General features: G+C 46.9%; 1 protein-coding gene across 2 annotated transcripts in view; it reads left to right on the forward strand.

The window, feature by feature from the left end:
- The first annotated feature begins 1,771 nt into the window (after positions 1 to 1,771).
- ARHGAP20 (Rho GTPase activating protein 20) overlaps positions 1,772 to 23,070 on the forward strand; it is a 62,495-nt gene continuing 41,196 nt past the window's right edge. Inside the window, exons 1-2 of one of the 2 annotated variants that reach the window (XM_035326803.1) lie at positions 1,772 to 1,981; positions 11,885 to 11,970. In XM_035326803.1, coding sequence (XP_035182694.1) covers positions 1,883 to 1,981; positions 11,885 to 11,970 — 185 coding nt within the window. In that variant the 5' untranslated portion in view covers positions 1,772 to 1,882. Of the gene's footprint in view, positions 1,982 to 4,070; positions 4,642 to 11,884; positions 11,971 to 23,070 lie in introns of those variants that run through there. The other variant, XM_035326809.1, reaches the window with a different exon arrangement.

The following is a 23,070-nucleotide window of genomic DNA, read 5'->3' on the forward strand; positions in this document are numbered from 1 at the left end:
GGAAAGCTTATGTAACGTTTCCTTTGCAAAATAAATATATACTCACAGCCTAACTTCCAAACCACCACCAAGAATATCATCACTTGCAAACGTTTCTGGGGAGCAGGGTGCCAAATCGCTAAATGTATCCTGGGCTTGGAATAGACAGCGCACAGCTTCCTCCCTCTCCTGACAAATCTTTTCTCAGCCCGCTCGCAGCCGTACTGGGACCTGCCTCGGCATCGGATGTGTCAGGCTGGGTGTCGTCAAGGTTTTGCCACGTCGGATGAAAGAGCGTACGAATTCGACGAGTGGGAAATGGCACAACTACATACACGGTGCACTCACACCTCTGCCCTAGCTGTCCACTTCTCCTCGAGGACATTCGGGGCAGCCCAGGGGGCTTTCTGAGCCCTGACACACCACCATGGTGTCACCCAAGAGCTATCACCGACCAACCAAGTACTGATATTTTTTATTTTTTTTTTCAGAAGGTGGTGAGGAACAGCAAAGAGCTGGATGTGGGAAAGCCCAGTGCTTCTGCAGAGGACAGAGGAGGCAGCAGCACTCAGGCTGCATCCCAGGCGTTAATATTTCATCTTCCCTTCGCTTTCCATTACACGATTCCCCTGACTTGCAGAGAGCGGGGTGCAAGCAGAGGGCAGGTGCCCACATCGATCTCAATGATGAGAGCACTGAAGCGCTGTCCCGTGGAGCTGCTGGGCCTACACAACCCGCCAAGGTGGCCACACGAGATGGCACCAAACATCACAGTTCCCCACTGTTTCAGGTGTGCATGGCAAGAGTGGCCACTGCCATGTGCATTTGTGCATCCAGGAGAACCTGGCGGGAGCTGATCCAGAGAAGTGACCTTACAGAGCCGGACCAAGTCCCGGCACAGAAGGAAGGTGGGAGATGGGAGCAGCTGCAGTGAGACGGCAGGGCCTCTTCTTCTGCCTTTTTTTTGGTGCTCAGCACGAGGAAATGCTCACAGACCCTGTACCCACTGCAAAAGCAGGAGATAAAATCCCACCTCCCTATGTGGAGAAAAGCAGGATGCAAACGAGCCCTTCCACAGCCTCACCAGCCCTACCACCAGCACACCTCCTCCCGGTTTCCAGACAGAATTTACTCATAGCCCCTTCCCACGCGGTTGCCCTTGGGCCAGTGCCATCCACTCGCTTCCTTGGGGTTGCTCGTGACCTTCGTGACAGCACCCCCCTGCACCACCTCAGCACCTCCTAGCACTCCTCAGCATCCCCTAGCACCCCTCAACACCACCTAGGCGTCCCCTCAGCACCTCTTAGCACCTCAACACCCCCTAGCACCCCTCAGCACTCCCCAGGACCCCTCAGCACCCTCTAAGCACCCCTCAGCACCCCCTAGGCATCCCCTCAGCACCCACCCAGCACCCCCTCAATGCCCCCAGCACCCCCTCTGCACCCCTTAGAACCCCTCAGCACCCCCTCAGCACCCCCCAACACCCCTCAGCACCTCCCAGGGGCACTGCTCCAGCACCCCCCGCCACCTGCCCCTCCAGCAGGGCCCCCCCCGCCATGTCTCTGGAGGGTCCCTGCCTTGTGCAGGACACTTGGGGGCAGGGGGGGGCTGATCCCAGGACCCCGCAGCCCCCTCCCCAAATCCCCCCCTCCCCTCAGCCCCACACCGCGCACGCGCAGTACTAGCGCCCCCCCCCCTCCCCCCGCTCCCAGCGGGGCGCATGCGCCTCAAACCCCCCTCGGTGCGGACAGGGGGAGCGGCTTGGCTGGAGGGGGGCGTGGCTTAGTGGGGGCGTGGCCCTCCGGAGGAGGCGTGGCCTGCCGAGGGGGCGTGTCCCGCGGTGGCGCGCCCTGTCCATGGTGCGGGCGGCGGCGGGGCGGGGGCGGCGGCGGCGGGGGGCCGCATGGCCGCGATGTCCCCCCAGCAGGAGCACCTCGGGCCGGCCCGCTCGGCCTCGGTGAGCGGCGAGGGCAGGGGCTTCGCCGCCGCCGACAGCAAGAAGGTGAGGCCGGTGGTGGTGCCCGCCTCGCCCCCGCGGTGCCGGTGCCCCACCGGGGACCCTTTGCGGGCAATGGCGGGGGAGCTTCGGGGGAGGTGGGGATGGGGATGGGGATGGGGATGGGGTTGGGGTGTCTGCGGGGGGGTCCCGGAGGTGTGGGGGGCTCCTCCGGGTGGGCAGCCCCCGGGGGTGTAAGGGGGGGGCTGGGGAAGGGGCTGTGGGGTGACCGGGGTGCAGCCCGAGGCGAGCCGGGGGGGGTTTGGTGCTGGGGAAGGGGCTCTGCGGGGTGCAGGTGTCGCCGTGGGGATGCGTGGCAGGGATGGGGTTTGCCGGGTGGTCTTCCAGGGGAGCCCGGGGGGTGCTGACGGAATATCCCGGGGGGCTGGGGAAGGGTTTGGCTGGAGCTGGGGAGTGCTGGGTGCTCCCACACGTGCTTTGGGGGAGAGAAATGTGCGAGCTGCTTCCCCGAGAAGCGCACGATCGAAAACGAGTGCCGTCCCAAATCCGAAGCTGGTTGTAAAATCTGCGTGATGGGTGGTGTGGTGGCATCCGACACGGCCAAGTGCCAGCCGCTTGCTCCTGCACGCAGCCGAGTGCTCGCTTGTGCCGTGCACGCTGTGGGAAGGAGCGAGCTGTAACAACCACATTCTTCCCACTGTGTCGAACAGGAACTCTTTTTTCCCCTTGGTTTAGTGAGTGCTGTAGTGTTTTTCTACCCGAGGTGGAGCCGGGTGCCTTCCCGCACCAATTGTGCTTCACTGTGCCGTTTAAATCCAGGCACTGTCGGTCTTTAGAGGAGTACGGTGCCGCTGGCTGCCGAATCTGTTGGCAGGATTAGAACGAGTGGCCAGGTGACAGTGTCCTTTCTTAAATCCCTCCACCTGATGGCATGAATTTAGGATGTGTGGCAGCAGAGACTGAGCTTGTGTCCAGCCCTGCTGCCGAGCGGTGCCCGGGGCTTGGCTGGCTGGGGCACTGCAGTGCCGGGGTGACCCGGTCCCTCTCCTCCTCCAGAGCATCAATTTTGGCTGGGAGGCGAGGCTGTGAATTTCCCTGGGATGTGTCCATGTGTGCCGTGTCCCACCAAGGCACGCGGCATCCAACCTGCCCAGGGCAGAGATCGCTGTAAATGTTTGCCTGGACAGCCAAGGCTTGTGCCGCGCGGAGCTGCAGTTTGTACCCAAAAGGTTTCTGAAGGGGGAGCGCAGTGCACCTGCACAGAGTGGTGGAGTGTCTTCTGCTGCCTGGCTGGATGAAATGATGGAGAGGATGCTCACCCTCTCTGATCCTACAGTCTAGTTTGAGACAGCTACACGTGTGGCTTTGATTTTCCTTCTTCCACCTCTTTGATTTTTGCTGAAGACCGAGTGCCGTGTACCTTGCTGCCCTGATGCCAGACACCACCTGGAACGAGAAGGGATGCTCGAGTGCTGTGAAGAAGAAATTGCTTTCCTCAGAGGTCTGCTTTGGGATCCGGCGTTGAGGACAAGTACTGATGGCAGCACTCGGGTTTCCTGTTCCTGCTCCCGCCGAAGGAACGCAGACCTTGTTTTTGCCAGCGCTGACAGGGGAGCGGGGATGTTACTTTTTACGGATCTTGGCAGCCCTCTTGGAATTCCTCGGCGTGCAGGCAGAGGCGGCGGGGGGACGTTTGGAAACCGTCCTGCCCAGCAGCGTGCAGCCAGCCCAGCCCTGCGCCCCGATGCTCCCCCACGGTCCTGGCGCTCCCGTGAGCATCCCGGCACAGCATCTCTCTGTGCCTCACCGGGGTGGAAGCTTCCTGCCTTTTTGCTTGTTCAACGTTGGGCTTGAAGCTGGATCTCAATGGAAGTTTGAATATTTTTTTATCTACTAAAGCCCCAAAGTCTCTCTGAATACCTCTGTTTTGACTCCCACGTAGTGCCAAGGCACCACACTGCTTGACAATCCTGCAAGTCTTTGTTATGGCAGGAGAGATTGCACTGCTGGTGTGGTTCCGTGCAGCTGTGTGGAGGAACGTGTTGGGAAGAGATCGGCTTTGATCCTGGTGACACAGCTTGGCAAGGTGGAAGATAGAGTTGCAAATGTTCATTTAATGTTGTTTTGCATTCTGACACAAACGCCCCCAAATACAGCATGGTGAGCGACCACCGAACCTTTCTCCCTTTTTATTATTTCCATTACACCTTTGCCAAATTAAATTTCTTTCGCTGAGATTTGCTGCGTTGTTCTGTGGTCGTCTGAATTCCTATTTTATCTTCCACTCGGCTGTCAAAACAAAGCTGAAGGATCACATGCTTGATCACATCATAAGACCGAGAGACAGAAATTGTCTAGGACTCACTTCATGTATTTTGTATGCCGGGTAGACTATTTTTTGGGGAACACTTCCTCCCCTTTCTGTGCAGGGCAGTCTGCACTGCTAGCATGCCTCGCGCACGCTGGGAGGTTCTCCCTGTTAAATGCTTGTAAGGCATTCGAGACACCCTGCTGAAACGTGACATTGAAGTCCAGTGCCTTAGTGAACGCTTTTGGAAAATTCTCAGCTGGATTCTCCCCTTTACTGGACGTGCTGGGGTTGCTGGACAATGCTCGGTTGGCCCACGGAGAAGTTTCATACCGGCTGTTTGGTTTAGTAACCAGTACCAGTAAATTGACGCAACTCTGAAGTGGGCTGAAGTAACGTGAGCAGGGGTGATTTTACTGATAGAGCTTATTTCTACAGATTTATCAAAACAAACTATTCAGCATGTCTTTTATGCCAGTATATCTGTGTCAGCAGTAACAGCTGCGGTCATTTAGCTGTATTTATAAGTTTCTGGTGTTTCACTTCTCCCTTCGCAGAGGGGTTAGATTCCATCCAATGCCGCATATTTTACACAAGACAATATTTGTTAACATAAGCAATCGCTCTTAGGATTTTTTGCTGCCTCCTTGAAAATTTCAAGTGACTACTTACAATTTTTGTGAGGCTCGGCGGTTCTTTGTATTTACTCACACGATGTGTACAAAAAGTTAACCGTTTTGTACAGTAGTATTTGTTGTTGGAGACTTAAAATGTGGTATTCCATTGCCATAAAGGTATTTTTCTTTGTGACCCACACATAGAGCAGCAGTTTGCTGTCAGGAAAAGGAGAGCTGTTTTCCTGATGGTGTACTAAATGGATAGAATTCAAGCAAATTGAATCGGAAGAGTGAAGGCAGTCATACATAATCTTCATCCTCTTTGTCTTACCTGCGAAGATGAATCAAGGCATGTATTTGCCCTTATGCTTGATGACAGCTTGCTCTCATGCCCTTATATATAGGTTTTGGATGTAAAGCTCCTTAAGGCTGAGATTGCTCCTTCCTGTGAGTTTCTGTCCTCTCTGCTGTGCTCCTGGCTGAGGATTTGGGGGGCTGTGGTCAAAATGACACCACGCAGTACCAGAAGTCTCAGCTCTCCAGGGACACTTCTGCGATGTGTTGGACATCGGACGATTCCTGTCATCCTGCGGACATACCTTGTAGCACCTCTGACGAGGGCTGGAAAGCCCCCTGTTTTAATGAATTCATCCATGTAAGGTCCTTAAGGTAGAATGACCTCAGCAGGCTGTGCTGACTTGTGGTAGCTTTCTGTGATGTGCCTGGTGCTGCTGCTTTAACCCAGAACTAGAAATAGCCATCCCTCCGCTGTCTGTCCATGAGAGAAATGGAAAATTGTGCACAAAACGTGTTCTAGCTCTTACGTTTCTTGGTCTTGTTTTTTTTGTTTTGTTTTGTTTTGTTTTAGTCTCACGTGATGGTAGTAGGGAGGAGAGGCACCTAGCATGTCGTGTAGAACCCAGCACCAAGAACTGCCTGTAGCACGTCGTTGTCTCTTTACTTAATGCTGCTTGAAGTATCCATGTGCAGTGGGGGGAATCTGCTCCCTCTGTCACCTGTGAACTGCTCCAAAGAAAGCCTTGCTGCACAGGAGCTGGGGCAGAATCGTGTCTGTGTTAACGCTCCTGCTCTGTGAGGCTGGGAAGGAAAACCTGGGCTCCATCACCGCCACCACAGGCCAAGTCTCGGGTCCGAGCAGCGGGCGCAGTGCAGCTGCCAGCAGGGCCCCCAGGCTAAACGCTCAGCACTGCCCTCCTCCACGTTCGTAGTCATCTTCCCCATCCCCAGCTCTTGATGTAAATGGCTGAGATCCTTCCAACACATCTACATCCGTGCTGCCAATGTTTAGCATCCTGTGTGAGATGCTTGGTAGGACGTCTTTTCCTCGCAGGTTCTTTCATCGGGTTTTCCTTTCCACCTTTGGTCTCCATCTGCCCCGTGCTCCCCAGCAGCTGCTGGTCCATGATAGTGGCGTTTTCTTCCCCTCTCTTGGTTGCTCTTTCCTCCTTGCCATGTTTTTCACCCTCCGGAATGGCTTTTTTTTAGGAAAGTCCTTGTTAGTAGAAGTATCCTGCCAGCATAAACACAAGCACATAGTTTTGTCACCTGCTCTGCCGTGATGGTCAATGGGCTCCCCGCGGGACCTGGCCGTCCCTCGGGCACACAGGCACATGTTCGGCCGCCCGAGCCAGCACTGCACACGCAGCCATCTTCTCACCCTCTTTATAAGGGCTCAGGAATGTTACAGGTCACCGTAGGGCCATTTCTTCCTCTACCCAGGAATAAGAGATTCTTGTTATTTCTGGTATTTTAGGCAGCCATACACCGTGAGTCTAACAACCACTGGATTATGGCGTGGAGGAAGAAGGGATTTATTGCCTCTAGCAAGAAGCCCAGCGATACAGGGGAGAGAGTGATGCCCACTTGTCTTGGAAAATTAACTGCTGGCTGATGGGGACTGTGTTTTTTTCGTTGTTTGTCAAGCAGTGAGCTGAACTTTGTTGTGCGGGTTTCTGTAGAGGTTTGTGTGGTTCATGTCCGGCTGAACCAGAAACGTGTCTCACAGACATGTTTTGTTGCTCAGACAACAAGAACAGGGTTTGCATGGGTGAAATCCCTCACGGTTATTAACTTAGATAGTTTTATAGAGCAGGCTTTGTTAAAACCAGACTTGTTTTTGTTAGAAAAATAAAGCAGCGGGAAGGAGAGCTTAGCCACTTGAGCGCAATCCTGAGTACATCTGGGCGCTGTCCCTGTCACCCAGTTAAATGACCCAGGCACATGGCCCAGCCTTGACCCACTTCTGGAGCGAGCCTGTAGATCAGGAGCCTGAAATCCTTTCATCTCTGGGGAGGCTTTTAGCAAGGGTGTCTGCGAACTGCTGAGGAGGCATTTCTGCTGCGTCCACCTGTCAGTTAGGAGCCGAATGCCCTTTTCAACTATTTCATGTATGAATCCCTGACATATCATACAGGTAAAACCACTTCCTCACCCTTAACTCAAGCCATTCGCTAAGAGGACAATTGTTCCGTACGGTGTTAAGCTCACAGATCCTCCTGTTCCCCGTCCTTTACTCAGATGGCAAAGAGAGGATTGAGCTGATTAATTGAGCCCGGTTGGTCGCCTTAGTTTTCTTTTGCAGTGCGTGGAGGAAATTGGCACTAGATCAAGACCCGTTTCATCTTAACAAATTAAACAGGACAGGTGAACTGCGCGCTGAATGTGTCCTTTTCTCTCTGGGGACAATAAAAGGAGCACGGAGCGAGTGGCTCGGGTGTGCAAGGATGAAGCTGGGTTGGGGGAATCCTCCTGCTTGTTGGCCATGTGCAGCAACCCGGCAGGATGGGTGCTGTGCTCCTGGGGAAGCCCAGCCCAGCCCTGCCCAGCCCAGCAGCCCCTTGTTCTCCTGCCCATGCCTACCTTCTTCCTCCTACACCTCTGTAGGAGCTGCAGCAGGGTAGCTGCACAGATTTTTGCTGCTCTGAGCACTCGCAGAATGTTATAAACGCTCCGTATCTGGTTCCTAAGTTGTTTTTCACCACAAAAGAAATAGTAAGTGCCACGCATTTTTTCATGCGTTCTTTATTTTATTTATGTTCTGCCATTCTCTTTCTAAGCTTAACGTGGTTACGTGATGTACACAAATCACAAGAGAGTGCTTCGTCTTCGGTTTGATGCCTTTTTAAAGACAGCGCACAGATGCTGCTCCTTCCTTTTTTGTGGAGTGGGGATTCATATCCCACCTCAGATATATTCATTTACGTAAATTCCATACAGTATCAGTATCCACTTCAGCTGCTAGCCAAATTAGCTGGATGTAGGCAGTCAGAAGTAGGTTATTCCTACGGCCGCCGACCTGTGAGATACTTGTGGAAGTTCTGCTGTAACCCTGCTCCCCAGAAGGGCTCTGATTCATGAGCAGAGACAGCACGGTTTCCAGCCATGGTTTGCGAGGTTTCTGTCCTCAGCACGGCGGGCTGATCTGCTCATAAACCACCTACCACCGGAGTTTACAAAATAGTGGTTCAGAGCGTAGGTCTGATTGCTATCTGGTGTAAGCTCATTCTTTTGAAATCTATAGCCCCATGTCTGTTTACCCTAGACGAGAAACTAGCCAAACGCTGAAGTGTACCCCCAGTCCTACAAGCACAAAAGCAAATCTTGTTTCTGCTAAAAAAGGAATCGAGGCAACCACCAGCAGAAATGCAGAAAGTATGAAGTTAAACCTGAACTCGAGGGGAGGGGGTAGGGAACTGAAGCTTTTGAAAGTGAGGAAGGCAAAGATAACTCTGGTTTGTCCCGGCTGATACAAGATTATCATCTCTGCATCTGGCACACTGTAAACATTCATTATGGATCCTGATTTTATGATACATTTCACATGGCTGTGACTCAACCAGCAAGTATGAGGATTTCTCCCCGTGTTGGCCTTTCTAATATTTACATGAAGAAATGGGAGGTTATGATGTGGGACACGTTGTGAAATGCTTCTCCGTGTCCCAAGCTTCGGTACTTGGTCATTGCATCTCCTTTTGCTCCCAAACATCTGCTCTCACTGCAGCTGTCCAGGATGTGTCTGCTGCTCTCCACACTGCCAGGGGGACATCCTTGCACATGTAGCAGCGGGAAAATGGAGGGGGGCAGGCATGTGGGTCCAACCTAGCCAAAAATGAATTTGTCCTATTCCCTCTCAAAATAAAATCAAGTCAAGTCATCAAGATGGACTCTTATTTTCAGCCCACAGACTCTGTACATGGCAAAATAAGAACAAAACAACCCCTAATTAAAGAGGTTATAAACAATCTCTGTAGTTAATGTCTCTGGTAATGTTTTTATTTGCATACAGCTGACCTGACTCACTTCATTTTTGCTGTGAAAATTTTCCTTTTCCAAATCTCATCAGTGATCTTTTTCATGTTTAAAAAAAAAAAAAAAAAAAAAAGTTTTGCTTAACAGCTTCAGTCTGTACTAGGAGGCTGCTCAGAAAGGCCGTGGAGTCTCCTGCCTGGAGGTAACGCAGACCTTGCTGGACCGCAGACCTCCTGGGCTGCCCTCCTGCCTTGGTCTGTCTGTGGCTGTGCCGGCCGTATCAGCTGTTCTCAGACTTGTGGTAGTCCTAAGCTATGCCTTGGTCCTCAGATATTTAAGTCAAGGCTGGAATTTCACAGGTGCTATGCAGCACTGTCAGCCTAGGCATGAAAAAGATTGCCATAACTGTGAGAGATTTAGGAAACGGCCTCAAGTTGTGTTAGGGGAGGTTTAGATTTGATATCAGGAAAGATTTCTTCATGGAAAGAGTGTTTAGGAATTGGAGTGGGCTGTCCAGGGAAATGGTGGAGTTGCCATCCCTGGAGGTGTTCAGGAGATGTGTGGACGAGGCGCTTAAGGACAGGGTTTAAGTGGTGGACTTGGGGTTAGGTGGTGGTTGGACTTGATGATCTGAAGGGACTTTTCCAGCCTAATTGATTATATGATTTCAAAATGCTGCATTTTTTGAGTGGCTTTCTTTTCAGACCTGAGCAGTCAAAGTGTTGTATTTAAGATCTCTCTGGAAATAATCACCAAGCCCCAGTGTGTTTACAGGAGCTGAGATGCTCCAGTCTGAACCACCCCCTGAAAGCTACCTGCCCGAAAATTGAGACTTGCAGTGAATTTCTGACTGGGAGTTGATGCTTTTTATAAACTCCTACAAAAACTGATCATTAGGTGAAATCCATGGCTTTCTTTGTATGGGATATTAGACTGTGCTGTTATATGGTTATCCTTTTGCCTTCATGTTTGCAGATATGCCACTTTTAAAAATGCTAGCAGATTCTCAGTTTTGCCAGCTGTAAGATGTACTGATTTCATTCACTAGAAAAATTTAGCACGGTATTTTCCATCCTTTTTGCTCAGTTAACTTTCAGTTGGATGGAAGACATTGAAATGGTCCCAGACCTAATTTATCGGTCTTGAAAAGGTTATTTCTTGATGAGAGAAATGGGTAGGAGGGGATCATTTTTAAGGGTGAACTGAAATTACAGTTGTATATATGTAACTAAATATCTAAAAAAATAAACAAGCATGCTCTACATAAATAAGGGGGAACAAATAAAAAAAAAAGCAACACGAACAAATGCATTGCAGTGAGTAAAAGAAATACACTTGTCAAAAGCAAAACACGTAGTGCTGTAGAATTTCTTTCCTCAGAGTGAAGCTTATTGTGCACCTGCCCAAACAAAATGTGTGCTACGTCCAGAGCATAAATGGGCAGAAATCAGTTGTTCCCTAAAGTATCTATTCCTGGCATTAGGTGGTTAAATTTATTGTAAAGGAAGAAAATCGTGCTTTGCAATTAGCCGCGAGCAGTGAGTTCATGGCTGTCAGAGGCATGTTTGTTTGGGTGCTCCCGGCGGTGCCCAGCCTGGTGCGGAGGACGGCACAGGACACCGGTCTGTCTGTGTCTCAGGAGGTGCTCAGCCTCATTCCTCTTGTTCACCGGTTTACTATGAGAAATATTTGAGCTAAATAAGGTAACAACCATCCTCCTGGTGGAGAGGCTGCGAGGGAAGAGGTCACGCACCTCAGCAGCAGGAGGCTGCACCACCGCTTCCTAGAGCAGCCCCAGAATTTGGGCCAGGACTCCTCAGTCCTATTTCTGACTGCAGTAGGGAAAAAAATACAGTGGTGAATACATTTGTGCTCAGGGCAATGTGTGTTTCTGTCTTCAGCACATGCTTTTGAAAATTTCTGCCTCTGGGGAAAACAGCGTTGTTTATTTGCTCGGTATTTTTATTGCGGTATTCAACTTCGCTCAATGGGAATCTGTACTCTCTTGATAGCTACCGATATTTTCATCTCTTACCTGTGCTTTGGTTTTGGTTTTGTTTTTATTTTTTACTTTTTTCCTGCTGCATTCCCTGTCTTTGAGTGCCTCCTTTTGCCTATTCCCTCCTAGTTTTTTTGTGCCTTCTGAGAACTGCCCTGCCTCTCACTTCCCTATTGTGTCCCATACATGATCAGGAATTAAAAAAATGTTATTAATGACTACCGAGAGACGAGGGGTAATGCTCCGGTTAGATTAATAGGGAAGAAAAATGTTCATACCTCTTCAGAGTTCTAAAGATTTGGAAAAAAAAATATACCAATGTAGCAGGTAGTCTTAGGGGGTAGAATACAGACCTTAATTTATGGTATATGTCAGACCAGGCACAGAAATGTATCAAGCATTTGAAATTTGAATCACTGTCTGGATTCCTGATACACTTAAAGTGCAATAGATTCTTAAGGGTCAAAAAGTGGTTGAGGAAGTGCTTTAGATGTTTATGTGTACAATACCTCAGGCATCTCTGTATGGACACTAGTGATCAACTTTTCTGTATCATGGGTTTCTTGGCCATGCTCCTGTTTTTCTCAATATGTGATATTTTGCAAGCATTTTCTTCTCCCTGGGTTTCTGATGGCAGTAACTTACCTTTTTTTCCCATGGCCTGAAGTTGGAGTCTGTTTGCAGCAAGTCCGTATGCATGCACTAATGGTTCCCAGTCTCACCTATGATTTCATTTTGTTTCTCTTTCCAAACAGAAAATGAAGAGCTTGGCCCAAAGACGCCAGTCTGCACCATCTTTGATCTTTGTCAAAGCTCTTAACAGATCTAGATCCGTCTCAAGGTGAGTCAGTGAGTTTTGCTGGCTGTACACGCAGTACTAGGCATATCTCGGGCATGGTTATTGTGGGATCGTACCATTTAATTTGAGCTTAGTTCCTGCCATGGATCTGCTGCATGATACAGTCTCTCCAGAGCTCTGGAAGCCCAGGCTGGTTTAGGACAATGCTGTAGGCCAGGGTCTGGTGGTCACCACCTACTCCCATTCTCCTGTAGGAGCTTCCAGGACTGAGTATGTGGGTGTGTGCAGGTGTGAAGCATTCAGCACATCATGTCTTCTGCCAGGATCAGCCATTTCTCCTCCCTTCTTACCCCGATGTAAAGCTACCACAGAAATGGGAGCTTCTATGGAACTCTTCCACTGTCCGCCTCTGGCCCCTGACCTGCCCCTTGGACCACTCTGCATACATAATTTTATCTTCCTGCACCTACAGTTCATTAGACTTCAAACTTACAAAACATAAGTTTTTATCGAGAAGTGAACCATCTGGTAGGCTGTTAATGCTTCCAGCTGTGTAGAGCTCTTTACTAAGAAACATTATTGAGGGAAATTAAAGTATGGCTTTGTAAGGAATATTTTTTCCTACACTGTGGTGTGTTAAGTAATCAGTATGTGAGCTTTGGAAAGTTTTCTGTGTTTGATCTAACCAATACCTGGTTTCATATTTGTCATCACACAGAATTCCACAGTATTTCAGAAACCTGTGAAAGGATTCTGTGAAAACATCAGAGTTGCAAAATAGGGAAGGAAAATGAGTTGAAACCAGTTACAGGTCTTTTTACTGGCTATGACATGAAAGAGAAAACTTAGAAATGAATTCCTAAAGGTGTTTGCATCTTTTTGTGTAGTCTAGTGGCCTGAGCATACGACCAAGAGCCAGCAACATGTGTTCTGGTTCTGGCTGTAAAATTTCTTCCGTGGCCTCTCTCTGACTTTGTTTCCAAGTCTTTATAATAAGTTGAATAGGTATTTTGTAACCCCTTCATGGGAATATTGAAATGTTTTGATTGTCTGTACTACTATATTTATTTTCCATTTACTACTATTTCTTCACTGTATTTGTAATGTGCATAGTTGTGATACCACTGTTTGGGCATAGATCACACATTCATAACTGAGCATCTGTAATTAGAGATGGACTCTTGCTCCGGGGAGCAGCAATACCTGAAGGGAACAGAGGACAAGAGATTGTATCCCTCAGCCCTTGGACTTCAGGGTTTCCTGCCATTTATACACCTGCGTCTGCACAGAGAGTCTTAGAATCATAGAATGGTTTGGGGTGGAAGGGTACTTAAAGACCCCCCTGCCATGGACAGGGACATCTCCCACCAGATCACATTGCTAAAAGCCCCATCCAGCCTGGCCTTGAACACCTTCGGGGATGGGGCAAATGTCTTCCCTTCAAGCTGTTAATACATTCTTGAAGGGAGGACAAGTCACCAGTACTAAAGACAGTCGCTTCAAGACAGTCACCAATACTAAAAAAATGAACTATATTCAGAAATCATATTTCAGAACTTCATCATTTGCCTGCTGGGGTTCAGACATAATCATTTCTCTTCAATTTTGCTTTTTTTGTTGTTGTTTTATTGCCTGGCCCATAAGTATCAGAAATTGGCCGTAGCTGGAGAGCCTCTAAGTGAGATAATATTCAGCATGTAAATTTACGCCTAAGAATTTTATGCTGTTTTGTAGGTGTAAGTATGTCTCACTTATATAGTCCAGGTCAAAATTCTTTCCAGATCTGGTGCGCAGAAGGATTTTTTTTTTCTGTTTTTGTAAGACCAGGTGGCAGAAACCTTGTGGTGTAGAGGACTGAAGAATGGGAAATGTTGCCTTGTTCTGCAGGAAGGGCAACGCTTTGCCTGACAGACCCTGCCACTTCCAGAGCTGTTGGATTCTGCCTCAGCCCTGCCTGTCCTCTGCCTGTGGCATGCCACAGTTTAGTTGCTCCTGTTGTTTTGAACTGAAGTCTGTGACCTTAGTGAGAGGTGTCTGGTGAAGTCTGAGGACCCTGGAGGCCGGAGCAGGTGATTTTGTGGCTTTGAAGTCTATCAGTGAGAGACTAACACTTTGGATGATGTAGTGTTTATTATTGTTCGCAGGAGCAATAATTCCCACCTATGCCTGACTTCCTTGTTTGGCTGTGCAAAACGCATTCCTCTTCATCACTAAACTGATGGATGAGCTTGAACTTTCTCCTCAGTTTGTTGTGTAAATGCTTAACTCCTGTGAAGTGCTTTCTCTTAAGGCAAGCTAGAGAGCAACAAAATGACTTCCCGTGTTTTCTAATCTCCTCCAAATGTTTTATCTCAGAACTGTCTCAGCTCTTAGTTCCCTTTCTTGTAGACACAGCCAGCCTGCAAAATCCATTATTCTTCTCTGGCAGTGAACCCTAATAGCAGGACTCCGTAACACTTACTTGTTAATGGTTGATTAATGACTTGTAGATAATAAAGCTCCTATCTGAAGTTAGCAAACATCTGTGAGGGATTTATATGAATCCTCTCACCTCAGCAGCTGGCTCACCTCAACATTTGTTGAAATTAATGAACAAGTGCAAAGTTTAAAAGGGCAGGAAATACTTAGAAGCACAAGTCAGTGTGTATTTTTATACCATTTTATATGTCAGGTGCCCTTGGATTATATACAGGGCATTTTCATAAAATGTGGTGGCAGCAATTTGAGACCTACCTTTGGGCAGTTTAAAGGTTATTAATGGTGTTTGTTCAAAGAAACCATTGTGACATCTGGAGATGGCTATTTCAGCATTCGGAGGATTGAGGTTTTTTAATGGTAGTATTGCTGTAGCTGTGCCAGCAGAAGGATGCAGATGAGACAAGAAGATCTAGCTGGAAAAAAAGCAGACACTGTTGTGTTCCACTGCACTCTTCAGTCCTGATAGAGAAGCTAATTGGAAAGTCTTGTGTGTTTAAAAGCTTGTCTTCTTTTTTCCCTTTTGTCTTCTTTTTTCCCTTTACCATTTGATTTAATGAAACTTAGACCTTCTTTACAGATATTGCCTTGCCACATCAGCCATATAAAAGGAGTTAGACACTAACGTGGCTTGTGGAGGAATTCTGAGATGACTTTGAATGGCATGGTCATGTACATATGTGCAACCATGCTGCAATCCCCATCTCACTCAATTGTAACTGTAGGCACCAGGGGAACTTAGTAAATAGTATAGATATTATACTGGAGTTCAGGCCCTTACTACCAACAGATGAAAATATGCGGACTATTCATTGCCTCCTGGTTTTGCTCCTCTTTTTTTGTACAGTTTATCTTTCCTCACAAAGTAGTGATGAACAGGCATGCAAAGCCTGTTTCACATCATCCCATGTCTTCTTTGGAAACACTTTGAGCAAAGTTATTCTAGAAATACACCAAAAAAGTAAGCTTTTGATATTTTTCTTGACTGATACTCAGATGCAGAAAAAAAGTTTGATTTTTAACGCTATTAATATGTATGAAATCAGTAAAGGATTTAGGTTAGTTATATTTGGCCCTAGACCTGTTGCACAGTTGTAATTTTCCTCTTAATTTTCCTTTTTTCTTGGTGTCCTTTAATGAAAACTGCACAACTTAATGACATACTTTAGTGCAACGCAAATTATGGGTTTGAAACAGAAATGTCTGAGGCCTTGATTTTAAGCGTTAGGTCTTGTCTTCTCAAAATAATTGACATTAATAATAAATACTTTTTTCAAACCAAATTTTCAGCCTTTGTTCCGCTGTCCCTCAAAACAATTTTCACATGTGACAGCCCAAGCTACTAAGTTTCTGCTCTGTGTTGGCAGACCTCTGTTCACGTGAAGGATACGTGACAGGGATAGCTAAATTCTGCATTGCTGTTGCTAGCAGCTTCCTTTTTGCTAATGCATGCCTCACAAGATCTTCCAAAGTGATATTTTTACATGCTTAATAATATAATTATTTACATGCCTTAATAATACAACTTTACATATCTGAGTCTTCATAACCATTTACAGATATGTGCCTCTGCATACTAAAGACATTAAAAAATCAGCAATGAAACTACTCTTTATTTATACAGAGTTAAGCATCTTTATGATATTATTTTGGTGTAAGCTGGAAGCAAGACTGGTTTTAAAATAAAATTAGGTATCATTTTTAAAAGGTCTTATGAACAACCCTTTACAGAACCTGAAAAGGAAACACCTAAAAAGCCAGCCCTCCCCAGTTTTATTATTTGTGTAGATTTGTGTAGACTGGGGATTTCAGAAGTCTCTGAGGTGTTTTTTTTTCTGTTTTGTAGGTAGAAGTAGAGTCGTGCTTCTCATGGAGAGGCTGCTCTTTCTTCTCCCAGTGCACAGAAGATGACTCTGGCATGTTATCTTCCAGTGGCCAGTGCCAAATGCTAAATATCCCAGATAACGAAGATCATATGTGTAATCTAGTAATGCGTTCCACTTGGCTCTAGTCAATTACAAAGTGTTCCTGAAGTCTTGGACATTGTGTTTTCAGGGTTTTAGTCAGAAGATATGTGGATGATCCAAGCTATGTGACTAGATGAAGACAAAAATAGAGACTTCTAATAAATGTAAATTGCCAGAAGGCCTTAACTGTCTCTTTTTTCACAAGAAAGATGAGTATTCGGTGTTTCAGGCAAATCTGATTTTGGAGAGGAAGGGAATAAAAGTTCAGTGTGAATAACTAATTTGTTAAATAGGTATTCCAGTTGTAATCATTTTGCTCATTCTTCACTTGTTTCCATGGTAGCAATTAATTTTGCTTCTGCAACATAATCTTTGCAAGATGCCACGGGTTGGTGAGGCTCAGCACCTCTCTGCTTCATTCCCGGGCTGTCACAAGAAAAGTCTCCGAGCAGCCGCCATGCCTTCGGCCATCGTGGCTGTCGCTCCCCTGTCGCCCCTGGCCACCGTGACAGGGCTGTGGGTGAGGAGCAGGGACAACATGAGGCAAATGGTGCCTGGCGGCTAAACCTGAGGGGCTTTGTGGAACAAAGGCTGCCATACTGTGTGTGTGCCTGCTTCTGTGTGTGCCTGTGAGTGTTACACCTGTAATCAGGGTGGGTTTTTACCTCTGGAGCCATTATACACCACTGGTAGTGGTGTGGGGAGAGGGGCTCAAAACCAGGACAGGAGGAATAATATGCTGTCAAATACTGTCCCAGCCTTTTCCCGTTTTAAATTAAAGCATTGCATTTGTGGGGTGCCTTTGAAGGCTGCAAAATGGCGGTGAAGGGAGAGGATGGCAGGGTGACAAGTCGCTTCAAACCCAGCGCTGTGAGAAGTGGTGGAAGATTTATGGCCGCTCAGGCAGCAGTGGCTATAGGGTGAGTCAAGGCCATGGTTTATAACTTGGGTAGTGCGGGGTCTGGGGATGGCGGTGGGTTGAAATCGGCCATCACTGAAGCAGCTGGTGTGATGAAGCACTGGGTGTAAGAGCTCAGCCTTGGCTCAGGTAAGAGATCAAATAAGTGTCAGTGCTGTCATCCACGGGAGATTGCTTCACCTCGCCGCCCAGGACCACTGCGGCTGTTGCAGGCTGGTGTTGGGTTAATGAGCAGTAGGCATGCACACACACACAACTGAAATAACATCTCTAAAACCTCTCCCTGTGCCCTTGCACACCCAAATGGCCCGGTCACAAGTGATGAGGGCTCTTCAATGCCTCAGTTCACCTGCAGGAAGATGCGTGCTGTGGAGGGGAGCCCTTGCAGGCCCTTTCTGAAACTTCAGGGCTCTTTTTATTCTATTTTATTTTATTTTGACAGAAGTTTCCATTATGATAAAAGTTTCATTAGAAATTGTTTCTAGTCATCAAGATGGAGCAAAAATCGTGTTCGTAAAGACCCAGCCAAGAATGCAAATGAAGAGCCCTACACTTCTGGATTTAATTTGTAGATTTAATTTGACCTTGACATTTCAGACCAGGATTTTTTCAGAAATTTTCTGTTTCGTGAAAAGTTTTGATGCTTTAATATTTTTTCCTTAACCTGAATGGGCATAAATCTTTGAAAGAGAATTTCCCCAGAGTTCTCCCCTCAATATATCATGTTTCTATAAGCACAGCGAGGAAACATGAATTTGTATAAAAATAGTGAAAAGTTTAAGAAAGACAAAACTATTTTGCATCAAATTGTTTTTCCTTTTTAAATGAATTGCACATAATTAAAATAACATGATATTGTTCTAGATGTCATTTTTGTAGAATTTCTAATTCACTCTTGATTTAAGCTAATTATGACACTGGAGTATTGTTTCCTTAAACCATGTGCTTGAACGCAAAAGTTATTTTTATGTAGTAATAGCTGGGGATAAAATTTTATTAACTGTTAACAAGGAACAAAGTGAACTTTCTGAGGCCTCAAATGGCCTTTTAACTGCAAGACTGGCATTCCTGTCCCCCTGCTGGTTTCTTTCTGTTTTGTTTTGTGTGTGAGCATGTGTGTGTATGTGTGCATATGTTTGTTTTTGATAAAACACATCGGTTCTTCATTTATTATATACAAAGTGGTTTATAGCAATGTTTGTACATCTGGAGATCGAAATGAGCCGAGGCTCTCAGAGATATGCTGCCCTTTTATTAAAAGAAAAGAACAGAAGGTAAAAAGAACGTGGACTTGGAAGCAGGGTTTTGGAGGGATTGGAGTTTAAACGAGGGATTAATTTTACAATAAATGACTAATAGTTTAACACTAGTGCTTTAAGCCAATTCCCCTTTGGATAGAGTTGTGACAGTTGGAAGCAAGGCTGTAAGGGGCACTACTCATCAGGATGAGTGCAGGGCTCGGCTCATCCAGATGTCTCGCTGCCCACATGTGCTTTTGGATTCAGCCATTTGGGGTATTTTTGGATTAAGCCTTGAGTCCTGGCAAAATACAGCCCTTGTCCAGCCATTGTGTATCCCTGGTTTTAGACAATAACATCTCTGCCAAATGACAGTCTGGCCAAGCAGTTTGGGCAGCAGCATACCTGAGGAAATCATAGGGCTGGCTCGCTCAGACTTCTTTGTGTTCATTTATCTTGTGTAAACAAGCAGAAAGCCTCTAATGATGTGCAGGCTGATGTGCAGCTTCTGCTGCTCCCACCTCTGACAAGGGCCAGCATTAAACACACATTGAGCTCTCCCGGCTGATACAGCATCACTTCTCCTCTTCCAGTTGCTTTCTCACAGTCTACAAAACTGCTGGTGGGAAGTTTGTAATCACACTACGGAAGTAACAGTCTGCCTTTGGATTTCTTCTGTGGCCCTCACAGAAGCAGCTGCAAACATTGCTCCCTTTTAAACCTCTGGCTGAGTCCACTTTTCCTGGAGCATTGTTTTTTTTTTCTTTGTAATTGTTTAGGGCAGTGGTCTGAACATGCAGTATCAGGTCTGAGGTGTGAAGGAGTCTGGCTCATCAGGTATTTTGGTGGGTGGAGACCACAGTCAGCGTTGCAACAAGGGTTTGTGCCATCTAGCAAGCTTGGTGTGAGCTATGCTAGGCATCTCTAGCTTGTTCCTCAGGCAGGTCCCCACAGACCACCGTTGTTTTGGGTGAAGCTGCTGGCCACAAAGTGTTCTTTCAGTGGAAATGAGTCACCCAGGTTCAGTTGTCTACATCTTCAGGCAACTCATCTTCCACTTCCAAAAGACTGTGATGCAACTACTATGTCTGTTCCCAGCATATTTTTTTTTGCATGTCACCCACTGACACATCCAGGTTCAACCTTTCACATCTCATAGCTCCAAGTGGTTGTAAGCACTACAGTGAGCACTACGCTTTCTGGCTCAGAAAATGCAGAAACGTCTTTTTCTGTCCCTCGTGGTAAAGATCCTCACCTGAAGGAATAAACACAGCTGAGGTGTTTTCATCCACCTTCCTTCCCTCTCTTCCCTCTGCATGTTATTCTGGTAGTAAACCTGTCTCCCAGACTGCTCAAAGCATCTCATGTCTTGGAGCTCCTCACGGAGACATGGTAGGTTGCCAAACCCCTTGACTACAAGCAGCCTCACACTCAGTGTGGCTGTCCAGGAATGGGACAGGTTTGCTGATTTACGTTGCACTTTTACAACTAGGTTGCTCACCAGACACAGGCAAGCTTCTCTGGTAAACCAAAAGCTCAAAGAAATGTGGGGGAAGAAGTCATCATGTAAAAGGCGTTTCCCCATGGTCTGTGCTGCTGCTCTTTGTCACTAGCTTGCCTGTGCCCACTTCTCACTTATAAAATAACCAGTTACCATCAGGTGCAGGGATGTGGGTTACTCTCTGACAGCTTTTTCTTTTTCCCCAGCTCAGGCCACTGCTGGAGTAGAAGCCTCTGACTAACCTGCATGAATCGCTCTGAAAAACTCCTTGAATGTGTAGGCATTGGTTATAAGGGAGTAAACAGGTGCATGTGGCTGCCACTAATTTGTCTGCTGGCTGTTCGTAAGGAATCTGGGTCATTACACATGCGAGAGCTGGCAGCGGCAGGCATATCAAGTAATCTCTTCACTGTAATAGGATAATTCCTGCACTGTAGTACGAGCATCAAAATATGGTTTAAAGCCCTAGAAGCAAACCAAAGCCAGATTTGTTCCTGTTACAGTGGGGACAGGTGCAGTGAAGTGACAATCCAGCCTGACACAGGCACATGTATTGGTTGTCCCTTGTAGGGAATCGGTCCCAAAAAGCTTGTGCCAAGACAGGGGCTGGGCAGGTCCTCGCTTCAGGTCTTCACTGGAGCCCTGTGGAGCTCACCCCATGGCTGTGGGGACAGAGGCAGGGACAGGTGGCAGTGGCTCCAAAGAGTGCTGCAGCTTGCGGGAGGATAAAGCGTGGTGCCGGGGCTTATCTTTTAAAGGCAGCACTTGCAGCTATTTATAGGTTGCTTTGGATGTGATTACTTGGTTTAGAATCAGCAGGTTTTCTCCTGAAAAAGGGCAACCAGGGAACAGCCGCTGGCAGATTCTACCTTTGCTTTACCTGGCCGCATTTTTTGAAGTCTTGTAATGTTTTGAATGCATTTGCTTTTCCTCAAACTTGTTGCCGCCCAACTGCAGACTCTACCTATGTGTCAGAAGCCGAGGAGAAGAGCCTAGGTGAACCAATTCTTGAAGAATGAGAAAATCAGAGACTAAAAGGGAATGAGTGCTGAGCCGTGGGACATTGAAAAACCCCGAGCAGCTGCCCTGGTATTACCCAGTAATTGCATGAGGTGACTGGCAGGCAATAAACCTTTGAGCAGTCACCTAGAAACTGCTGCACTTCCTTGTTAAAAAGATACAGTCCCTCAAGTGCCTTATTCTGGCTCATTTACAACCTGTGTATCAGGTAGCTGCCGATAGTGGGGTGTGCAGATGCGTACAGGCTCACTGACAGCCGTAAATGATGGGCCAGAAGGGATTCCTAGAGATGCTCACGCCAGGCTTTTCACACGTGCACCTCAGCCTGACAAGACCTGTTTCTGCTGAGCTCTGCAGCATGCCCTGGCTATTCCTGGTAGCCCAGAATGCCTGGCTATTGCATGACCTGCACTGAACTCTTGTGATATATTTTGCAAGAAGATACTTGAAACCCCCACTTGGGCGAAGGGTTAATTTCATCCCTGAGGTAACTCACAAACAGCTGAGTGAAGCTATGCCTTCAAATGTCCCTATTGTGATTAAGTGGGATTAAATGTCCCAGTTACGATTGCTGCTGCACAAAAAAAGTTAAGGTAGGACAGAAGCCACATCCCTTCAGGCTGCTAAAATTATGCTGGACCATTCTAGGGGGGCACAGATGAAGCTGGCATCCCGCAGCACTCCCCTCTATCCCACCTTGGAAGGGGTAGGATGGAGCCAGGGTGGAAGTGACAAAGGTGACCTGTGCTTCCTGGCCTCTTGTAGGCCATGAGAAGCTCCTAATTCAATGGGAACTGCAGTGAGGAACAGAGGATGGATTCTTCCCAAGGGCAAAACAGGTTTTACAGACTTCTGCAGGTGAATGTATCCTCCCCTCAACTTCTCCTCCTGCCACAGGGAGTCAGGCCAAAATCCCTTGGACTTGGTGGTCACCAGTTGAGTTGTATGGCAGGACTGGAGGACTCCCACACTGTAAGAGCTTTTCAGTAGGGCTTAAATAACTCGCACTAAATTCTTTTCTGGTGGAAACGGGCAAAATATGACCAAAACGTGTTGTGCTAATTTACACCGATAGAGAATTTTGCCCTTATACTAAATTTTCAGTGTAAACACCTTGCAGCTGTTTGTTAAAATAAAAAAAAAATATATAAAAAAGCTTGGAAGTAAACCAAACCACAAGCATGTTTCCTGTCTCCAGCCACCACGCTGTAGTACATATTTGCTCTGCAGAAAATATTGTCCTTTTGGCTATGTAGGAATTACTTAAGTGCAGTTTGTTTGCTGTTAAGCTGCCAAGCTTTCATTCTGCAACGTGTGGGGATTTTTTTTTAGATACTTTTTACCCTAAAGCTATATGTTGTTTTACTGCAGTCTTAATCATTTACTCATTTGTGGAAGACTGCAGAAAAAAATACACACTTTGGCACCTTGAACATATAGTTTAAACCATGTTCATTCACTGTAATCATTTTAAAAAATATTTTTAACAAGATTTTGACGTCATGCGAGTATGATTTCAAATACAAAAAACTTTCAGAATTTTAGAATAATGTAAGTTGGAATAATTTCTCAATGTATTTTGAATTAAAATGTGTACGCTGAGTTTTAGAAACAGTACCTGATTACCTAAATAGAAGCCTTGATTTCAGCCCTAAAATGTAAAATTATCTATTTATCCGGGCAAAACTTGCTCCTAAGCTTTATTGATATGAATCTTTCATTAGGTGCTTGTCCTGCCTGTGCTGGAGGTGGGGTTGAAGGCTCTGTGATCCCGCTGGGGCTTGCTGCTTTATCTGGGGTGCAGCATTTGCTGCTGCAGCTGGCTTGGGGCCCGGGCTGGGAAAGGTAGAGTGAGGACAGTCCTGTGCCAGGGGCTGCCAGCTGGGGCCCATCTTTCGGTGAGATTCACAGACATAGCCCCTAAAGGAGAACACGGCCATATGAGGAGTGCCCCTGGTTTGTTCAAATTTGGTTTTTGGAAAAAAAAAAAAAAAAAAAAAAAAAAAAAAAAAAAAAAAAAAA

Source organism: Oxyura jamaicensis, chromosome 1, assembly GCF_011077185.1.
Source record: "Oxyura jamaicensis isolate SHBP4307 breed ruddy duck chromosome 1, BPBGC_Ojam_1.0, whole genome shotgun sequence".
Taxonomy (NCBI): Eukaryota; Metazoa; Chordata; class Aves; order Anseriformes; family Anatidae; genus Oxyura; species Oxyura jamaicensis.